The sequence below is a fragment of the Tamandua tetradactyla genome, chromosome 26 (assembly GCF_023851605.1).
Source record: "Tamandua tetradactyla isolate mTamTet1 chromosome 26, mTamTet1.pri, whole genome shotgun sequence".
Classification (NCBI taxonomy): domain Eukaryota; kingdom Metazoa; phylum Chordata; class Mammalia; order Pilosa; family Myrmecophagidae; genus Tamandua; species Tamandua tetradactyla.
This window is the reverse complement of record NC_135352.1, coordinates 26,907,761-26,923,262: the sequence shown is the minus strand read 5'-3', so window position 1 is coordinate 26,923,262 and position 15,502 is coordinate 26,907,761. Positions and strand designations below refer to the sequence as shown.

General features: G+C 38.8%; 1 protein-coding gene across 3 annotated transcripts in view; it reads right to left on the bottom strand.

Annotated features, from left to right (window-relative positions):
• Positions 1-3,389: 3,389 nt before the first annotated feature.
• The window catches only part of PDLIM3 (PDZ and LIM domain 3), a 28,345-nt gene continuing 16,232 nt past the window's right edge, over positions 3,390-15,502 (bottom strand). The window contains exons 4-8 of one of the 3 annotated variants that reach the window (XM_077144294.1): positions 13,246-13,313; positions 8,337-8,600; positions 6,675-6,799; positions 5,709-5,820; positions 3,390-4,352 (exon numbers count right to left, since the gene is read on the bottom strand). In XM_077144294.1, the coding sequence (XP_077000409.1) occupies positions 4,163-4,352; positions 5,709-5,820; positions 6,675-6,799; positions 8,337-8,600; positions 13,246-13,313 (759 nt within the window). In that variant the 3' untranslated portion in view covers positions 3,390-4,162. Of the gene's footprint in view, positions 4,353-5,708; positions 5,821-6,674; positions 6,800-8,336; positions 8,601-13,245; positions 13,314-13,668; positions 13,857-15,502 lie in introns of all 3 variants that reach the window. The other 2 variants (XM_077144293.1, XM_077144292.1) reach the window with 2 other exon arrangements.

The window sequence follows — 15,502 nt, the reverse complement described above, 5'->3', positions numbered from 1 at the left end:
TTGAAACCAGAAGCAAAAGACCAGCAGATGCCAGCCATGTGGCTTTCCAGCTGACACAGGTGTTCTGGACACCATCGGCCTTTCTTGAGTCAAGGTATCTTTTTCTGGATGCCTTAGTTTGGGCATTTTTATAGCCTTAGAACTGTATATTTGTAACCTAATAAAGCCTCTTTATAATAGTCAACCTATTTCTGGTGTATTGCATTCCAGCAGCTTTAGCAAACTAAAACATCATCTATCAGTTTTGAAGACTAGAAGTCCAAAATCTAGATGTCAGCAAGGCGTACTTTCTCCCTGAGTTGGTAGTGTTTGGTGATGACAGTTCTCTGTCAACATGGAGATCTCTTTCTCCTCTCTGGCTTTTTCTGACTTCAGGCTTCTTCCTGTGGCCTTTTCTAAGTACCTGTGTTCTAATTTCCCCTCTTTATAAAGCCCACCCCGATTCATTAAGATCCATCCTGATTCAGTTTAGCATACCTTAACTAATAATATCTTCAAATGTCCTATTTACAAATGTGTTCACACCCAGAGGAATGTGGATTAAGATTTGCATATGTCATTTTAGGGGATGCAATTTCATCCCCAACATAGGAGAAACATTTATGTTTTCTTTCTTTTTTTTTCATTTGTTTTATTATTATTATTATTTTTTACAAGCCCATGTGTCAAGGGCTGACTTTCCATAGCTGCTCTACTACATTCCAAACTGCAACCCAGAAGCAGGTAGTCTACAAATAGTTTATCACCAGCTTCCCCACGAATGTGTGGTGCATGACGGGCGAGGGGGCAACCCCCTTTCCAGCTGTGTCCAGTTTCTGGGATGAGGAGCTCTTCCGCACTGGACCCGGGTCCCGACACGGGGCGGGGGAATGCCACACACAACATTTATGTTTTTTTTAGAGTAGATATTGTGTTCTTCTTTGAATAATGGATAATGGAATTGTGCTTTGGGTTTTCAGAAATAAAAATGTGCTGACGTTTTATTTCTAGAGAAAACAAAACATATTTCTGGGTAAGCTCTGCATACTTACAGTTTTCAGGTAATTGAAAAACTAATGTTAATCTCTGATTTCATGTTCTTCTGAAATGGAATGATTGATATTCTTACTAAAAAGTCTGAAAGCAAGTAACGATGATAAAACAACTATTTCCTATAGGTATGATACCAATCAAAAGCAGTAGGTTCTCTGTCTGATGTACTCTAATGATCAATTCCTAAGACACCAAGGTTTCAAAGAGAGAAAGAGTTCACTGCTAAGCACAAAGCAGGAGATCAGATGGCCTATTGGCCTAAATCTGTCTCCCCAAACTGCAGTAATTCTGATAGTTTTATAGTATCAAAACTGGGCAGATTTTAGGATAATGAGCACAATGGCTAGAGATGACAAGACTAGGGGTTATCTAATTATTGAGCATGCACAGATTGATTAGATGCTTAGCTACAGAACGTATGTAAGAAAACGATGGCCCTAATATGATGGGTATGATTTTCGGTATTATAATGAGGTATAGGTTACTTGTAGGTTGAAATTTAAGCTACTGTGCATGTCAATCAGGCCAATTTTGGTTAGATACAGTTCCATCCAGCAAGATAGTTTTTTGCGATTGGCGTGGATTAGTTCTTTAGCTCTAATTAGTTCTATAGATCTTTAATGATCATGAGACTCTAAAGTTGAAAAACAGGATAAAAGGCTACAAGTTAGGGTCAGCTGCAAGATGTATACAATCACAAGGTAAAGGCTATTTAGGTATACAGTCATTATCAGAGATCAAGTTCAGAAATGTCAGGTGTTTCCCTCTGTCTATTCTAATATACTAGAAAGTAAAAAGAAATATCTATATATAGTGATTCAGTAATCACAGTCATTTCTTAAATCCTAACTTCTTGGTTACAGGTACTTTTTTTTATCAAATCAATCACATAAAGCATTCTTAATTAGCTTAAAATTTTCCATTTGTAAATATAGATAAATTTATTTAAAATCCAATATTAAGTTATATCCAATCTTCAGCATCTCTTACTTGGTAGGTGCTCAATAAATATTTATTGACTGTTCTGTAAACTGACTAGAGATTTGAGAGAATTATCTGCAGTATTTAGAAAAAATTTCGAAATAGTCATATAGGTCAGGAAAATGGTTTATTTATTTGTGTTATCTGAATTCTTTCAGTCTTTCTTCAAACTTCTTTTTTATGCTTAAAATACAGATGACACAGGACAAGAAATGAAAGAACATTAGGCTATGATGCCGTGATGATGAAGTGTAATGGTTATAAGAAGTTTTCTAGGACCAAAATAAAATCTCTTCAAAGGCCAACTTGACAAACTTTTGTGATTAAACTTAAGTTGTGAGTAGAAAAGACCCAGTTGCCATTTATCTGTTTTTCTAGCCTGAAAAACTTTGTCATCTCCATTCAGCTTCTCCCATCTTTGAAGATTTTCATCTTTAGAACAATCTCTGTACTCTTTTCATTTCCTGTCTTCCCCAGAACAAAATATTTTAATATAATATTTGACCAAAAATATAATGTCCTTTGGTTACATTCATTTTTTTTTTTAATCTCAAAACTTTCTTCTTCTTTATAAAAACATAGCTGTTAATGAATTTATGTTTTGGTTCAGGGTGGCAGTCTTGAAAGTCTATAGGAGCCAGGCAGATGTTCTAACTTTTCTCACTGGGTCAATACCCTGGACAGATGGGTGTCAGAAATAACAAGTTAAGTTGGGGAGAATCCTAGAGCAATAAAAACCTGTGCCCCACTTCCCACTTGGAACCCTAGGAGGAGACCACTTACCCCAGGCCACAGGCAGCAGGTGGCGGGAGAGTAGAGATGCTCGTGTAGAGAGGTGGAGGGGCAGAGGGCCTGAGAGAGTCCCCGCTTCCCCACCCTGCTGGCTCCCCAAGGCTGGTACTTGGACGGGACAGTTTCAGGAGGTCCTGCGTGTCCTCAGTGAGGAACACGGAAAGTAGCCTAGAGAGTCGAGTCAGGGGGCATTGTCATGGGGCCACCGTGGTGAGAGGCAAGGTGACACAAAGCAGGGCTTACAAGGGGCCAGATGGAGATCATGTCTGACGTGCAAAGGCTTCATGAGTCCAGAGAAGGCTGGGCCAAAACTTTTGGAGGTGGCGATGGAGATGGGTTATTGCCTGGCCCCAACCTTGCTGAGAAAACACTGAAATCTCTGATTTCAGCAATGGATACAAGCAGCCCCTTGTAGGACTCCTCTTCTCCTCCTTCCTCAGCAGGTTTCCTAAGCTACCTCTTCCGGTACATACCATCTTGGGGAGTAGGAGGAGGCAGTGGGGAAACTTTGAACACAGAGAAACAGCTCTGATAGAGTTTCACCCTTGAATTTGCATATTAAACCACAGTTAAACTGAATGAGACTATTTTGCAGTACAAGAAATTTTTAATCTGGAAGAGACTGGATTGCCTTAAACTAGCAATTTTAAATGTCCTTCCTATCAGCAGAAATTGGGAAAGTGTAAACACATCATAGAAACCAAAACAGCCACAATTTTTCTTATAATATCTTAATTGTTAGTATAAATGCCAAGGTACAATTGAATTCTCTCATTGGAATGTTGACTTTATCTGAATCAATTGAGCGCCACTTCATTAGGTATTTTTAAAATGTTTTATGTATTTATTATGTGTGTTGCACCTACCAGTATAACTTTTTGAATATGGAACTAACGAAATCCAAGGAATTTCTTTTCTGACATGCACTATACTAGTTAAAACAGACAATTGCAGATTGTGTTAGAATACAAGATTATTTAGTATTGGCTACGACTGCACAATCAATTTGTTAAAGAAAGACAGACTCCCCAAAGTATCTTGATGCTTATGGGGGTGACGGCCATCATATAAATGTAAGTTGTGGAGTATGACATACAAAAATGATTGCTTTAAATGTCACTAAGTGATGGCAAGCCTCAAAGATAAAAAGAGTTGCGAAACACAGCCAAATGTACGTTGTTGTCATATAGCAGGCATTTGCTTCCCATTCCTTCTTCTTGATGCCCAATAAGATAAACATTCACAAGCCTTGGTTTTAGATTTGGAGGTGACAGTTTGCTACATTTCTGTCCAAAGTCATCGGTGCCTTCCTGTGTAAATGCATGTGGGTGAGTGTGTGCCCCTGTCCGGATAAGACTTAAGCTTTGGGATAAAGAGTGACTGTGTCATAGCCCTCTGGGGGCCTTGTGCGAGCTCTCGCATGAGTTTCGCAGTACAGCTCTCCCTCTATGAAGAAGTAGCCCTTCTGTTTGAGGTTGAGGTTGCAGTCAGCGCACACGAAGCATTCTGGATGCCGGTACTTATCCCGGGCCTTCACCACTGCACCCCTGTTGGGAAAAATGAGGTCAAGTGAAAAAAGCCCAAAACCAAAAAATACGATACAAAGTGAAAAGACACTGCAGATAAGGCAGGCACTGTCTGCCTCATTGTCAGGAAACTGGGGAACTATGTCATTGTCAGGCAGATCCAGCATAACCAGAATAAACCATCCTATGCTTCTCTTCCATGTTACCTGTGCATTTTTTTATAGTATTTTTTTTTTTGGGGGGGGGGGGGCGGGCAGGAACCAGGAATTGAACCCAAGTCTCCGGTATGGCAGGCAAGAATTCTGCCACAGAGCCACCCTCACACTGCCCTTTTTATAGGTTTTTTTAAAAAGAAGTTTCTAGGAAGAATCGTAGGATCCGACTTCACGATATCTCCCCATTGCTTCTTTGAAAGCAGGAGACAATGATAAAGGCAAGACAAACACCTCTATGCCAAGGATTCTGATTTTTGACCACAATTTGGTGTCTATGCAACTAGAAGTCCCTCCAATTGTTTTCTTTTTGATGGCCCTGGCTTTATGTATTCTATGGGGCACAAAGAAAAGAGCTCGAAGGGCAGAGATGGAAGTTCCACAAGTTTGGAGGATTTGCCTCTTCTGCCAAAATAATTTATTCCAACTTAGGAGCAATGATTGCTTTTGGCAAAATCATAAATGACCGCGTTTTACTGAGGCTCTCTCTGCTCCTGGGCCCCCCTGCCCTGCTTCTCCTCTCCGTCCCACATCCCTCCCTTTCCGCTCCCTCTGGGCTGATCCCCTGCTGCCCTCCTGGAATGGATCCCACATAAATGGCCAGATGGTTCCTGGGCATGTGAATCAACGATAGAGGAAAAGGTGAACGGGATGGGAGGAGTGGCCATGTGTGCGGTGGAGAGATTAAAATGACCTGGTTCATTTGAAGACCTCAGCTGGCGTGCCTGGCTCTTTAAACGCCAGGTCCCTTGAAATGAAGCTGACTTATTAAATTATATTTTAACATTTGCACAACTTACTAAACTGGGTAGAGAGAATGTGTTTGAATTAACGATCTGACACCTCCCATCTTTGTTTTCCTGGCTTTATACAGAAAAGGAAATAGTCAAAGATCCTATGTTTAAAAAGGAAAGACTTTTTGAACTGAAAGTTAGTTTTCTTGGAAGAAATTTTCAATGTATTTTTGGACTAATTTTAGTTCATTAAGACTACATCAGAAGGCATATGGGTCAAAATGGGCTAGATGTGGAAATTCTATTTCAAGTAGATGAATAGAAATTTACGTTCTCAACAGACTTTGATATAAAAAAAATCTGAAAGTAGAGGAAAGAGGGAACTGACGCCACGATTTAGAGGGAATTCCTGAGCTCAAAATGAGACTTACACAATGCCACTGCCACATTTGTCACAGAACGGCATCTTCTGTGCGCCACCAGCACCGGTGTGGGCTTTTGTAACCGGAGCCCTCACACTCCGGGTTCCTGCAGGGCGCTCATCTGAAAAACAACATGTTTCCATTTATGGCGAGGGAACAGCTGGCCAGGGCTTGCACTTAGCTTCTATTTTAAGGTGTGCACTTTAAGTTAAGGAATTCTTAAGTTGCATCGGCACTATCATTTCAAAAGGAGCAGGACAAAGCATAAGAGTCTTTGCTCTGAATATAGGACCTTAAAAAACGAATTATTTTAAAAATGTTCCCGAATGGAACTGCTACAAAATGCTCAAGGCAATAGTGAGCTCTTTGCATTTTTGTGCAACTTTTAAAATACAGTATGAATCTTCTGGAGGCGGAGAAGCATTAGAGTGTTAGCAGGAGAGGACTGGAGACCCAGATCTGCTTCTCACTGGTTGGGTGAAGTTGGACAAGTTTCCACCCTCGCTATGCCTCCTTTTCCTCATTTGTTGAATTGGGAAAATAATATTTCTACCTCATTGGGATTTTATGATGATGAAATGTTTGCAAAGTTCTTAGCACCGTGTTATGGACATACATGGTTAGTATTGTTGCTTGTTTCAATAATGATGCTGATCAAAACACATCCTGGAGTATTGGGGGAAGGGTAAGACATTTTACAATGTCCATTTTAAACTCTATTTTATGATTCATCAGTTGAGCTCGCCCTGGACAACGTGGAATTGGTCTTTGGTGTCCTTTTACCTCTGCTTCCAGTTGGTGGATACTTGGACACTTCTTGGAAGCTCCTTTCCTAAGTCAGGCACCACCCAAATCCTCAGCAAAGATTCATTTTGATTATTGATTAAAATCCAGTACATTTGCCACCCTCCCCTTCCCTTACGCCTCTAGCAGCTTGTAGCAGTAGTGTATCAGCAGGCATGGATGCCAACTCACCATCATTTACTAACTCCTGGAGCACCCTAAAGGAGCCCGACTGGCGTGGCTGGGCTGGCTCATCCCGATTGTCGTGGAGCATCCGGTACACGTCCGACTGGGGGGGTACTGAGGCTGTGGATTCACTGAAACACAAGCAAGGAGGGCCCAGGATGGACAGGCGCGAGATGCTGCAAGCAGCACTACGCAGTAACCATTATATGCACAGAAACCCCTGAGCCAGAGTTCCGGTATTTTCATGTTAATCCCGATTACAGCTAAAAGTATGAAGTGAGTTCACCTGGTTGCCTTAAAAATGTCATTGAGTAATCAGTCTTGGAGTCACCCACACAATTCTCCACTTGGCACTATACTTTGGAAGGTGACTTCCAGGTGATGGCTAGGAGATGGGCATTTTTTAAAAATACGATTCACATGATATCGTAGATATGAATAAAATTAACTTTTCTCAAAAGAAAGGGAACATACATATGCTAGAAACTGCAGTGATATTAAACCCAGAGCATATGAACTGATCTTACTTTTAAGGCTAATTAGCTTTGTCAGCTCCTGGAAATAACAAAGGTACCATTTTGCTTGTAAACTGAAGAAATTCAACTTTCAGCCTTTGAAAGCACATAATAGAGAAGCTTTTCTATAAAGGTCTAGTATACTGACTGCACTATATTTTAAAAACAGGCTACTTTACAGATCATTTACAATAATGGTAATGGTTTTTATGTTAATATACTTTCTACAAATATATTCCTAGATGAAGAATAAAAATATAATATTACATGTTAGGTACTAAAAGCTTTATTACTTTAAATCATTTATTGCATTATCTAGAAAAGGAGTTGTCTGCATAGGTTTTTAATATCTATATCATATTTGAAAAATAATCATTTAATAGATCTGAAATTGTTTGAAAAGTGTTTTTGAGGTATATTATGCTATTATTAGCTCAATGTATTCCTCTCAAGAGATATCTTTACTAACCTATCATTACATAGCACTCTCAGGCATTGTAATAAAAAGTAATGCTGTGATATTGGAAGGAGTAGTAAGATTTTATCCTACAATAATTTTTTAATTGAAAAAGGTCGATGGCAAAAGTAATTTGAACAAATATTCATACTAAAGAAGAAATTAGTGAAAATTGAGCCCAGTAGAAATGAAATATCTACACTGATAGCCTGAGGATATTCACTTATGAATATCCAAGGCAAAAAATTTTAAATGGCAAAACAATTGCCTCTCCTTAAGATGTCATCAGGAGAGAGAAGAGGTCTCGCTTTATAAATGTGCTTTGCACCTCTAAACTCCTTCCCCATTTCTGACCCCCAGAGAAGAGATGCAGTGTATATTACCCTTTAAATCATTTGAGAAGTATTATACCAGGCATTTGTAAAATACACTGTAGCTTTCAAAAGACATATACATTTGGTCCTTACATAATTTCATTTTATTGCTATGGATTACATAAAGCTCTATTTAATTAATGCCTCAGATCACCTTTATCAGGCCTAGATTTCTTGCAATAACGCATTCATTTCTTTTCTTTAAAGCTTCCCACATAGCTTTCATTCACGTAAGCCAATGAATGTTACACAGACAACCGCGAACTTGACATTGCCCACGTGTTTAATTAAAATGCCCATGGTTCGAGAAGATTCGTATTACCTCATCGAGGGTGTTTCCCCGAGAGCTGTTGAAACCTGACCCTGAAGTGTTTCCATAATATTGTCATCTGAGTACAACTGCATAGGTGTATTAAACTGAGCATGTACAATCTTCACACCGGGAAGTTCCATTTCCAAAGGAATGTTAGGGGCCATCTTAGCAGCAACTTTCAAGTCCCCTGGGCAAATCGTACTAAGAGTGCTGACAGAAGAGGGGGTGCTACGTCCACTGCCCCCGTCAGCACCGGAGGGAGTGCTGCATCCACTGGGTTAATGACCACATGACACAGAGAGGACACAAGGAACCAGACAGCCAGACACAACACAGAGAACAAGGACAGACAGGTTAAAAGGAAGTGAAGACAAAAAGTCAGAGGTGAAATACAGCATATTTAAACGAGATGTTTATTTCTGGCTAAGATTTGTTTTAAAGAAGAGCAATGCATGGTTGAAAAAAAGTTGGACAAAATGAAAAGGAACGGGTGATAGTGCATTTTTTGGCTCTGTTCTACTAGGCAATATGGACACCGAGAGGCAAGTAAATGTAAAAAGAGTGGTACGTCAAGTAAGTGGAAAAAGATGCAACATCTCGCATTATCGAAATCGGCCAAATTTTTAACTTGACAATATTACAGGCGAGTGATGCAGAGAAATTGCACTGGCTGGATTTTTTTTTTACATTTATGAAGTGCAATCTTTAAAATTAAGATATCGATGAATGGCTCTTTTCAAATAGTAACCGACTATGTAGCCTAAAAATCGAGTTGAATATTTGGGCTAAAAATTTCAAAATAAGAAGAACATTCCAGAAATGTAGATGAGCTTTAATTGACTAGTCATAGGTAACTGGAGGTTCTGTGGTAGAGATTATATTTAAGGCTATTTTGTAAATTCTTTGTTGTTGTTATTTCATTTCTATTTTCATTCTTTAATTTGTGTGACAAATAGGCTTCCACAAACTGGGAAGTAGTTTAATCCAGGCTCTAGAAATAGCCAATAAATGCTTGTCACCTTGAAATAAATGATTAGAAGGTAAATTAGGTGATCCCTGACTTTTGGACACCCTTTAGGGCTAAGTGACATTTCTTTTTCATGTCACTATTTCAAGTAAAATTTTGGAAACATATATACTTTCATGCATATTTCTCATTTCATTTTAAGGAAAAAGTGAAGGAGAATTTTTATTAAAACATAAGAAAGGCAGTCATGCAAATTTAAAAGCAACTGGGAAAGGTTCATATTCTGTGAAACTGGGTAGGAGGCCAGCCATCAAAAATATGCCGATGACCAAAAAGCTATTTTTCTACTTGCCTTTTAAGTGCAGCATGAAAGATGCATTTTATGAGAAAATGGCATAGAGATTTTTAAAAAAGCACAGTCCTTTAAGACAAAGCCAAAAGTATTAGTATTAGTGTAAACATCTGCCATGCCTGCCAATCAGTGTTGCTGTAAACTCAAGATAGAGGATGGATTTAGTATATTTACTTCAAGGTCAATATTCTCTCATATCTAAAGTGTGACCCCATAACTGCATTAGCTCTCTAAGGTTACCAATGCTAATGCAACCCCATATAAATAGCAAAAAACAAAAGGGCAGTGGTTTAGTTGATTTCATCACTGTTGGCAAACGGACAACCAGTTTAATCCACTAAATGGGTTTTTAAAAAATACTATGTCTTGTGGTATCCAATTCAATCACCCAAATAGTCTAAACTAGGCAGGCAAAAATGGACTTGCTCCTTCATTTCTGGACTGTTTAAAACTCTGTAAACTGGTTAGACCACAAACAAAAGTGTCCAATGACCTATTCACTATTTTTGCAGGCTTGGCATTACATGGGCCCCTGAAATTGACTTTGCTTGGTAAAAGAGTAAGAGTAAAATTTCAGTTTGGGTGCAGTTTAGCCAGGATCATATAGATTTGACCTAATTGTAAGGAAGCTTCCAAAATTGTGGTTTAGGGATTTGAAACCCTGAGTTAAATCTCGGGAGACATGGGTTCAAAATGGGGAACCCATTCAGCAAACATTGGTAACTGGTCTGACCCTGCCATGTGCCAGGCAGAGTGTAGGAGAAAGTTCCCCAAGAATTCACTTTCCCCTTACCTTGTGTTCAATGAAATACAAGTACAGGCAGCACAAATTCCATAAAAATGAAAGTTATAGTTCTTTGAGAGATGTTAAAGGGCTTGTGACTAGGGCCCAAGTCTCTGGATTACTTGCCTGGAACTGTTTATTGGTGGGTAAAATTATGATAATTTAGAATTTACAGCTGTACCTAATTTTATGGTTGCAATTAGTGATTTTTTCTTGTTATTAGTGTTCTCATACATGTGCATATTTGTGTATCTAATTTTATTTAAACAAGGGTTATGTCTTCTATTTCCTTAATTTCTTAATTTCTTCTATTTCCTTAATTTCTTGATCACTCTAGTTAGCGCTGGTGTCTTTTAAATAGATAGAAAATAAACCCTAAGCAAATAAAAATGAACATTTACATATTTCTGGAACAATTCAAAAATATCTCTTGAACTTCTGCTTTCAAAAAATAGTTTTCATGGACTCTAGTCACTGTGGACATCGTTGAGTCACCACGACCTATTCCTGGTGACTGGAAAGGTAGGTGATGATGAGACTTCTTGAGGTTGACTTAGTGACTTGGCACCTCTGAGGTTGGTGAAACATTCAATTATTTCCATGATAGAACTGAGTTCCCTGGGGTGTGCATAGGCATTTTTTAGTGATGCTACTGGAAGTGAATTGTCCAAAAACCACTCACAAGATTGTATTTTATACTTTGAATCTATAAAATATCTTGCATATATTTTTTATTATAGCTATGGCTTTAAAAGTTTATCTATCTGTATACAAAATACTAACTTTTTAATACTGCATCAGTTATGATGAGATAATAAAGTCATAGCTAGTACCAAAATCCCAGAGAGGTCAATATATTACTAATTTAGCATCTCCAATTTCTGATGAACAAAAAGAGTAAGTTGTAAGTTACAGGTTGGTATGTAGGCATTTAAAATTCTACCTCAAAGAAGAATTGTTTGGTGAGATCAAGAAATCAAGAAGCTGGAGTAGAAGTGAGAAGGTACAGGAAGAAAGGAAGCTTAGTAGAAGCAGTTTTACTGTTCTTTAAGATTTGCATTTTTGTACTTGTGTTGTTTTATTTTTTTTAAGCACACCACTTAATCCCCGCTCTTCCCCTCTCCTCTTCCCAAACTCAGCCATATTAAGAAGTCACCTTCAGATGATAAAATTATGAATGGCTTATCATTATCACCATATTTAAATTGAAATGAAAATACAAAAAAAGGGGATTATATACTGGGCTCTCTCTGCCTTTCTCTGAATTTTTATAAAAGTGAATGTCGTAGGGCTTTCCAGAAGATGTGTGTTACTCTGATGTATCATTGTATTCCAGCCTCCAGCAGTCCTGTAGCTCAAGTAGATTGGATTTATAGTTGTGCTCACCTCAAAAGAATGCAAGTATATTAATTTTACTATGCTTCTTTGGAAAACTGTGTACATATTTACTCAAGAGTAAAGTAATATTTGAACTTTTCACTCATCGTTTTGATGTTGTTGGGGGGTGGGGTGGGATGGGGAAGCTACTGACTTGGAGAAATAGGGACAAGATGCAGAGGAAAAAAGAACGGGGACAAACAAGGAGGAGTAAAAAAATGAGTGTGCGGAGTTGCAAGTATGTGGGAGGAGTAGTTACTCCTGCCTTTAATTGCTCATCCACAGCAGGGCTCATGGGCTCAGATGCCTAGAGTGACCAGGAGGGTCAGCTTATGCATTTATGAAAATAGCCTGGTGTCCTACAATTAGGAGTGACAGACATTTTGACAAGTTGGAGAAGGCACGTCCCCCTCTAAAGGCACTTAATTTTTTTTTTAAACAAAAAAAATTTTTTTGTTTAAATTTTTGTTTGAGAATTGATTGTGCCCAAGGAAGGGGCCCAGTTTGGGGCATCTGATGTAGATCATTATTCCAGCTGGTTCCTCACCAGTTTGGATCGATCCAGTCTAACCAGCAACTTCCTTCCTCTGGGCTGACTGATTTCACTGAGGTCAGAGGGATGGGTTTGAGGTTTCCTGAAGTCACCATTTCCTGCTGTCACAACTCAAGGCATTAATTTCTACCCCCTTAGGTTGGAGTTCAATTTTTAGAGAAGACATTTGGAAAGGATCATCTGAAGATGACCGTTTGTCCTATTGATGGACAACTATTAAGTGCTGACTCATTATTATTCCAGTTTGTACACTGTTCTCCAAGGGGGTAGCCAACATATTTTACTCCCTACCAACTTTTTCTTCGAACTGATGTCCCCCAAGTGGAAAAGTTCTTCTTTGAGTGGCCTCTCATCCTTTGCAAATGCCCATAAGAATGCAAATGTATTTTCATGCAAGAGCTAGTAATTAGTGGGATTTCCCAGTGGGCCCTAAAGGTGTAATGAGAGACAGGTGCAGTGGTGGGATGACCTGATCCTGTCACCAATTTCCCATGCACACACCACCTGCCTCCTTACTCCTGACTGGGGTTGGTTTCCTTTAAGCTCCTACTGGTGGACATCTCCTGACCTGGCCTAGAGTACATCAGCCTGACTCAAAGGTCACTGCTTTCTGGCTGGGATTCCCCGAGCAGCAAGAACATTAGTTATAAAGATACGTGGTGATGACCTAAAGTTTCACAGCTCTATAATCTTGTCCATATTCACTCTTGGAAATAGAAACCATTTGGCTCCTGTCCTCGGCAAAGTGAGCTTATTTTGCTTTTGAAATAAGTTTCCAAATGAGAAAAGTCACTCCAAGCACCTCAAAGTTACTTTCCTTGGTGATTAGTAAGGACTTATTAGAGAAGCATGCACTTCAAACTGCACAATCTCAGAGTTTATGACCTGCTTCGGCCTGGGATTATGAAAGGTTTGGGCCGAATGTTGTGCTTGTGTTCAAAGTAGTTCACATCCTGTAAAAAACAAAGAGTTACAAAAGTCCCTCAGTGGAAGATTAATGTTTTAAAGATAAAATTAAATGCATGGTAATTTTACAGAGAGGATTATTTTCCACCAAATATGGACATGACTAAGAAGGATGGAACCAGAGCGATTTCTTCTTTTTTAACAGTCTATTGACTCACTCTTCAAGAACTGGCCGTCTGGACTTCAGAACCAGGTTCCAGATGCTTGTCTTTGAAATAAAAACCTGACAGAACCTTCTGGAAAGTAAAACTCAAACAGCAAGAGCTGGACTTTTGAGAGAAAAAGAAAGCATCCCATCCCTGTGAAGAAACCTGTGGCCGAAACGGAGAGTCCAATACTTACTTTTGAGGTGGACTAAGGATGAGTCCCCGGAGCTGGCCGTGGAGCGCGTCGTGTATGTTGCTCGTTGAATAGAGCCCAATGGGTGAGTTATAGGACGCGCTCACGACCTGTCTTTTGTCATCAATGTTTGCTGCTGCAACAAAAGGCTGGGCCCTTCTGTTGTGTGCGGTACCAATGGGTCTGAACTCCTGTACAATGGCAGACAAAATACACAGAGCCACAGAGTGCACGAGGAAGCCATTCGTGAGCAAAACTAACCCCACTGCATTGTTAATACAGGCATCTCTACCCCCGAAAAGATTAAGGGCAAGGTTAAAGAAGGGGATGGGTAGACACCTTTCTATATCTTTCTGTGACATTTACTTGTGCTACATTCGTCTAGTAAATGTTAAGTTGCAAAGGAACCTTTAAGTGAACTGGAAATGACTGTAAATAATGGCACTGGGCGTGACTCAAGCCAATGTCAGTCTTTCTGATGTGAAAGAAGACAGACCTTATTTAAAATAGCACAGAATAATTCAACCATTGAGTGTCTGGTTTGCCCTCTTACTGGTTTCTGCACCGTAGTTTATGACACATTTGAATGCAAAGATTCTGTGTCAAAAATGAGGTTTCGGACTTCATAAAAATTACTGGAGATTTCTGAAGTTGATGTTACATATGTTTTCTCTTGTGGTGATGTTTTCATAAAATTGCCCCCATTTTAAGAAACGGGGTAATGAAACAGAAATGGAATGAGCTCTTATGAATAACGTTGCTGAATCATTTTAACTAACCAAGTAAAAATTCTGTTTTTCTCTTAATCCCTAAATCAACAAAGAAGCGAATTTTCAATTTGGAATAAGTTATAACCTTACTTTAGAAAAAATTAATAACAATTAAAGGACTCTCCTTAAGAAAGCAGGTTTGATATTTATTGAAAACTTTGTTTAAAAAATTGAAATGATTTCACATTATATGTTTGAAGAACTCTTCATATTAATTCTAGGGGAAAGACTACAGCCAGTACTCCAGAGACAGCTAGTATACAATGTTTTACAAAAGGATTTTCACTTTACTGTTTGAAAAAGGACCAAATATCAGATTCCTAAACCCCAAATCTGAAACATGTCTGACTGATCCAAAATCTGTATTTATTATTTTTCAATGTAGGGCTTACATTCTCCAGTTTCTACATAGATTTATAATTTTTCTAAAGCCATGAAACCTTTTTCTCCTTCTAAGCAACAGAAGAAAACCAAAAGGGAATAATAAAAGGTACACGAACCAGATTTCTTTTTGAATCTTTCCAATGGGAGAATTAATGACAACTTTTTATACAAATATTTTCATTCACACATTCACATAAACTTTTGTAAATGTGCCATGAGTGTTTCACACAGATTTCGAATAGTACAAACATTTGCAGCTATTTCAAATGTGGCTGGAAAGAGATCATTTTTATTAAAAAGTTTTTTGAAGATTATGTGATATTCTTACTTATCAGTGCAGATATATAAGTGGTGAGATGGTGTTTTTCCATCAGAAAAGAGACTGTCTCTTTTCCCTAGGTGTGGGAACAGAGTTTCTGAACAGAGATTCTTATGCCTGGGAACTGACAACTTCTTGCAGGAACCCAAGCTGCAAAATGCCTGTTTTTGCTTCTTCTGAGCAGACACTCATCACCCACATACCCTACCCCCTAGCTATCTAAATACATTCTTTGCTAATAGATAGGTTTTGCAAATATATTTTGATGTCAGGAGTTGGGGGGTGGTTTTAATAGGGTATACAGCTTCAAATGCTTGCCCACTGAGTCTTTGATTCCTGGTGCCCTAAGTCTTATGTCACCTGA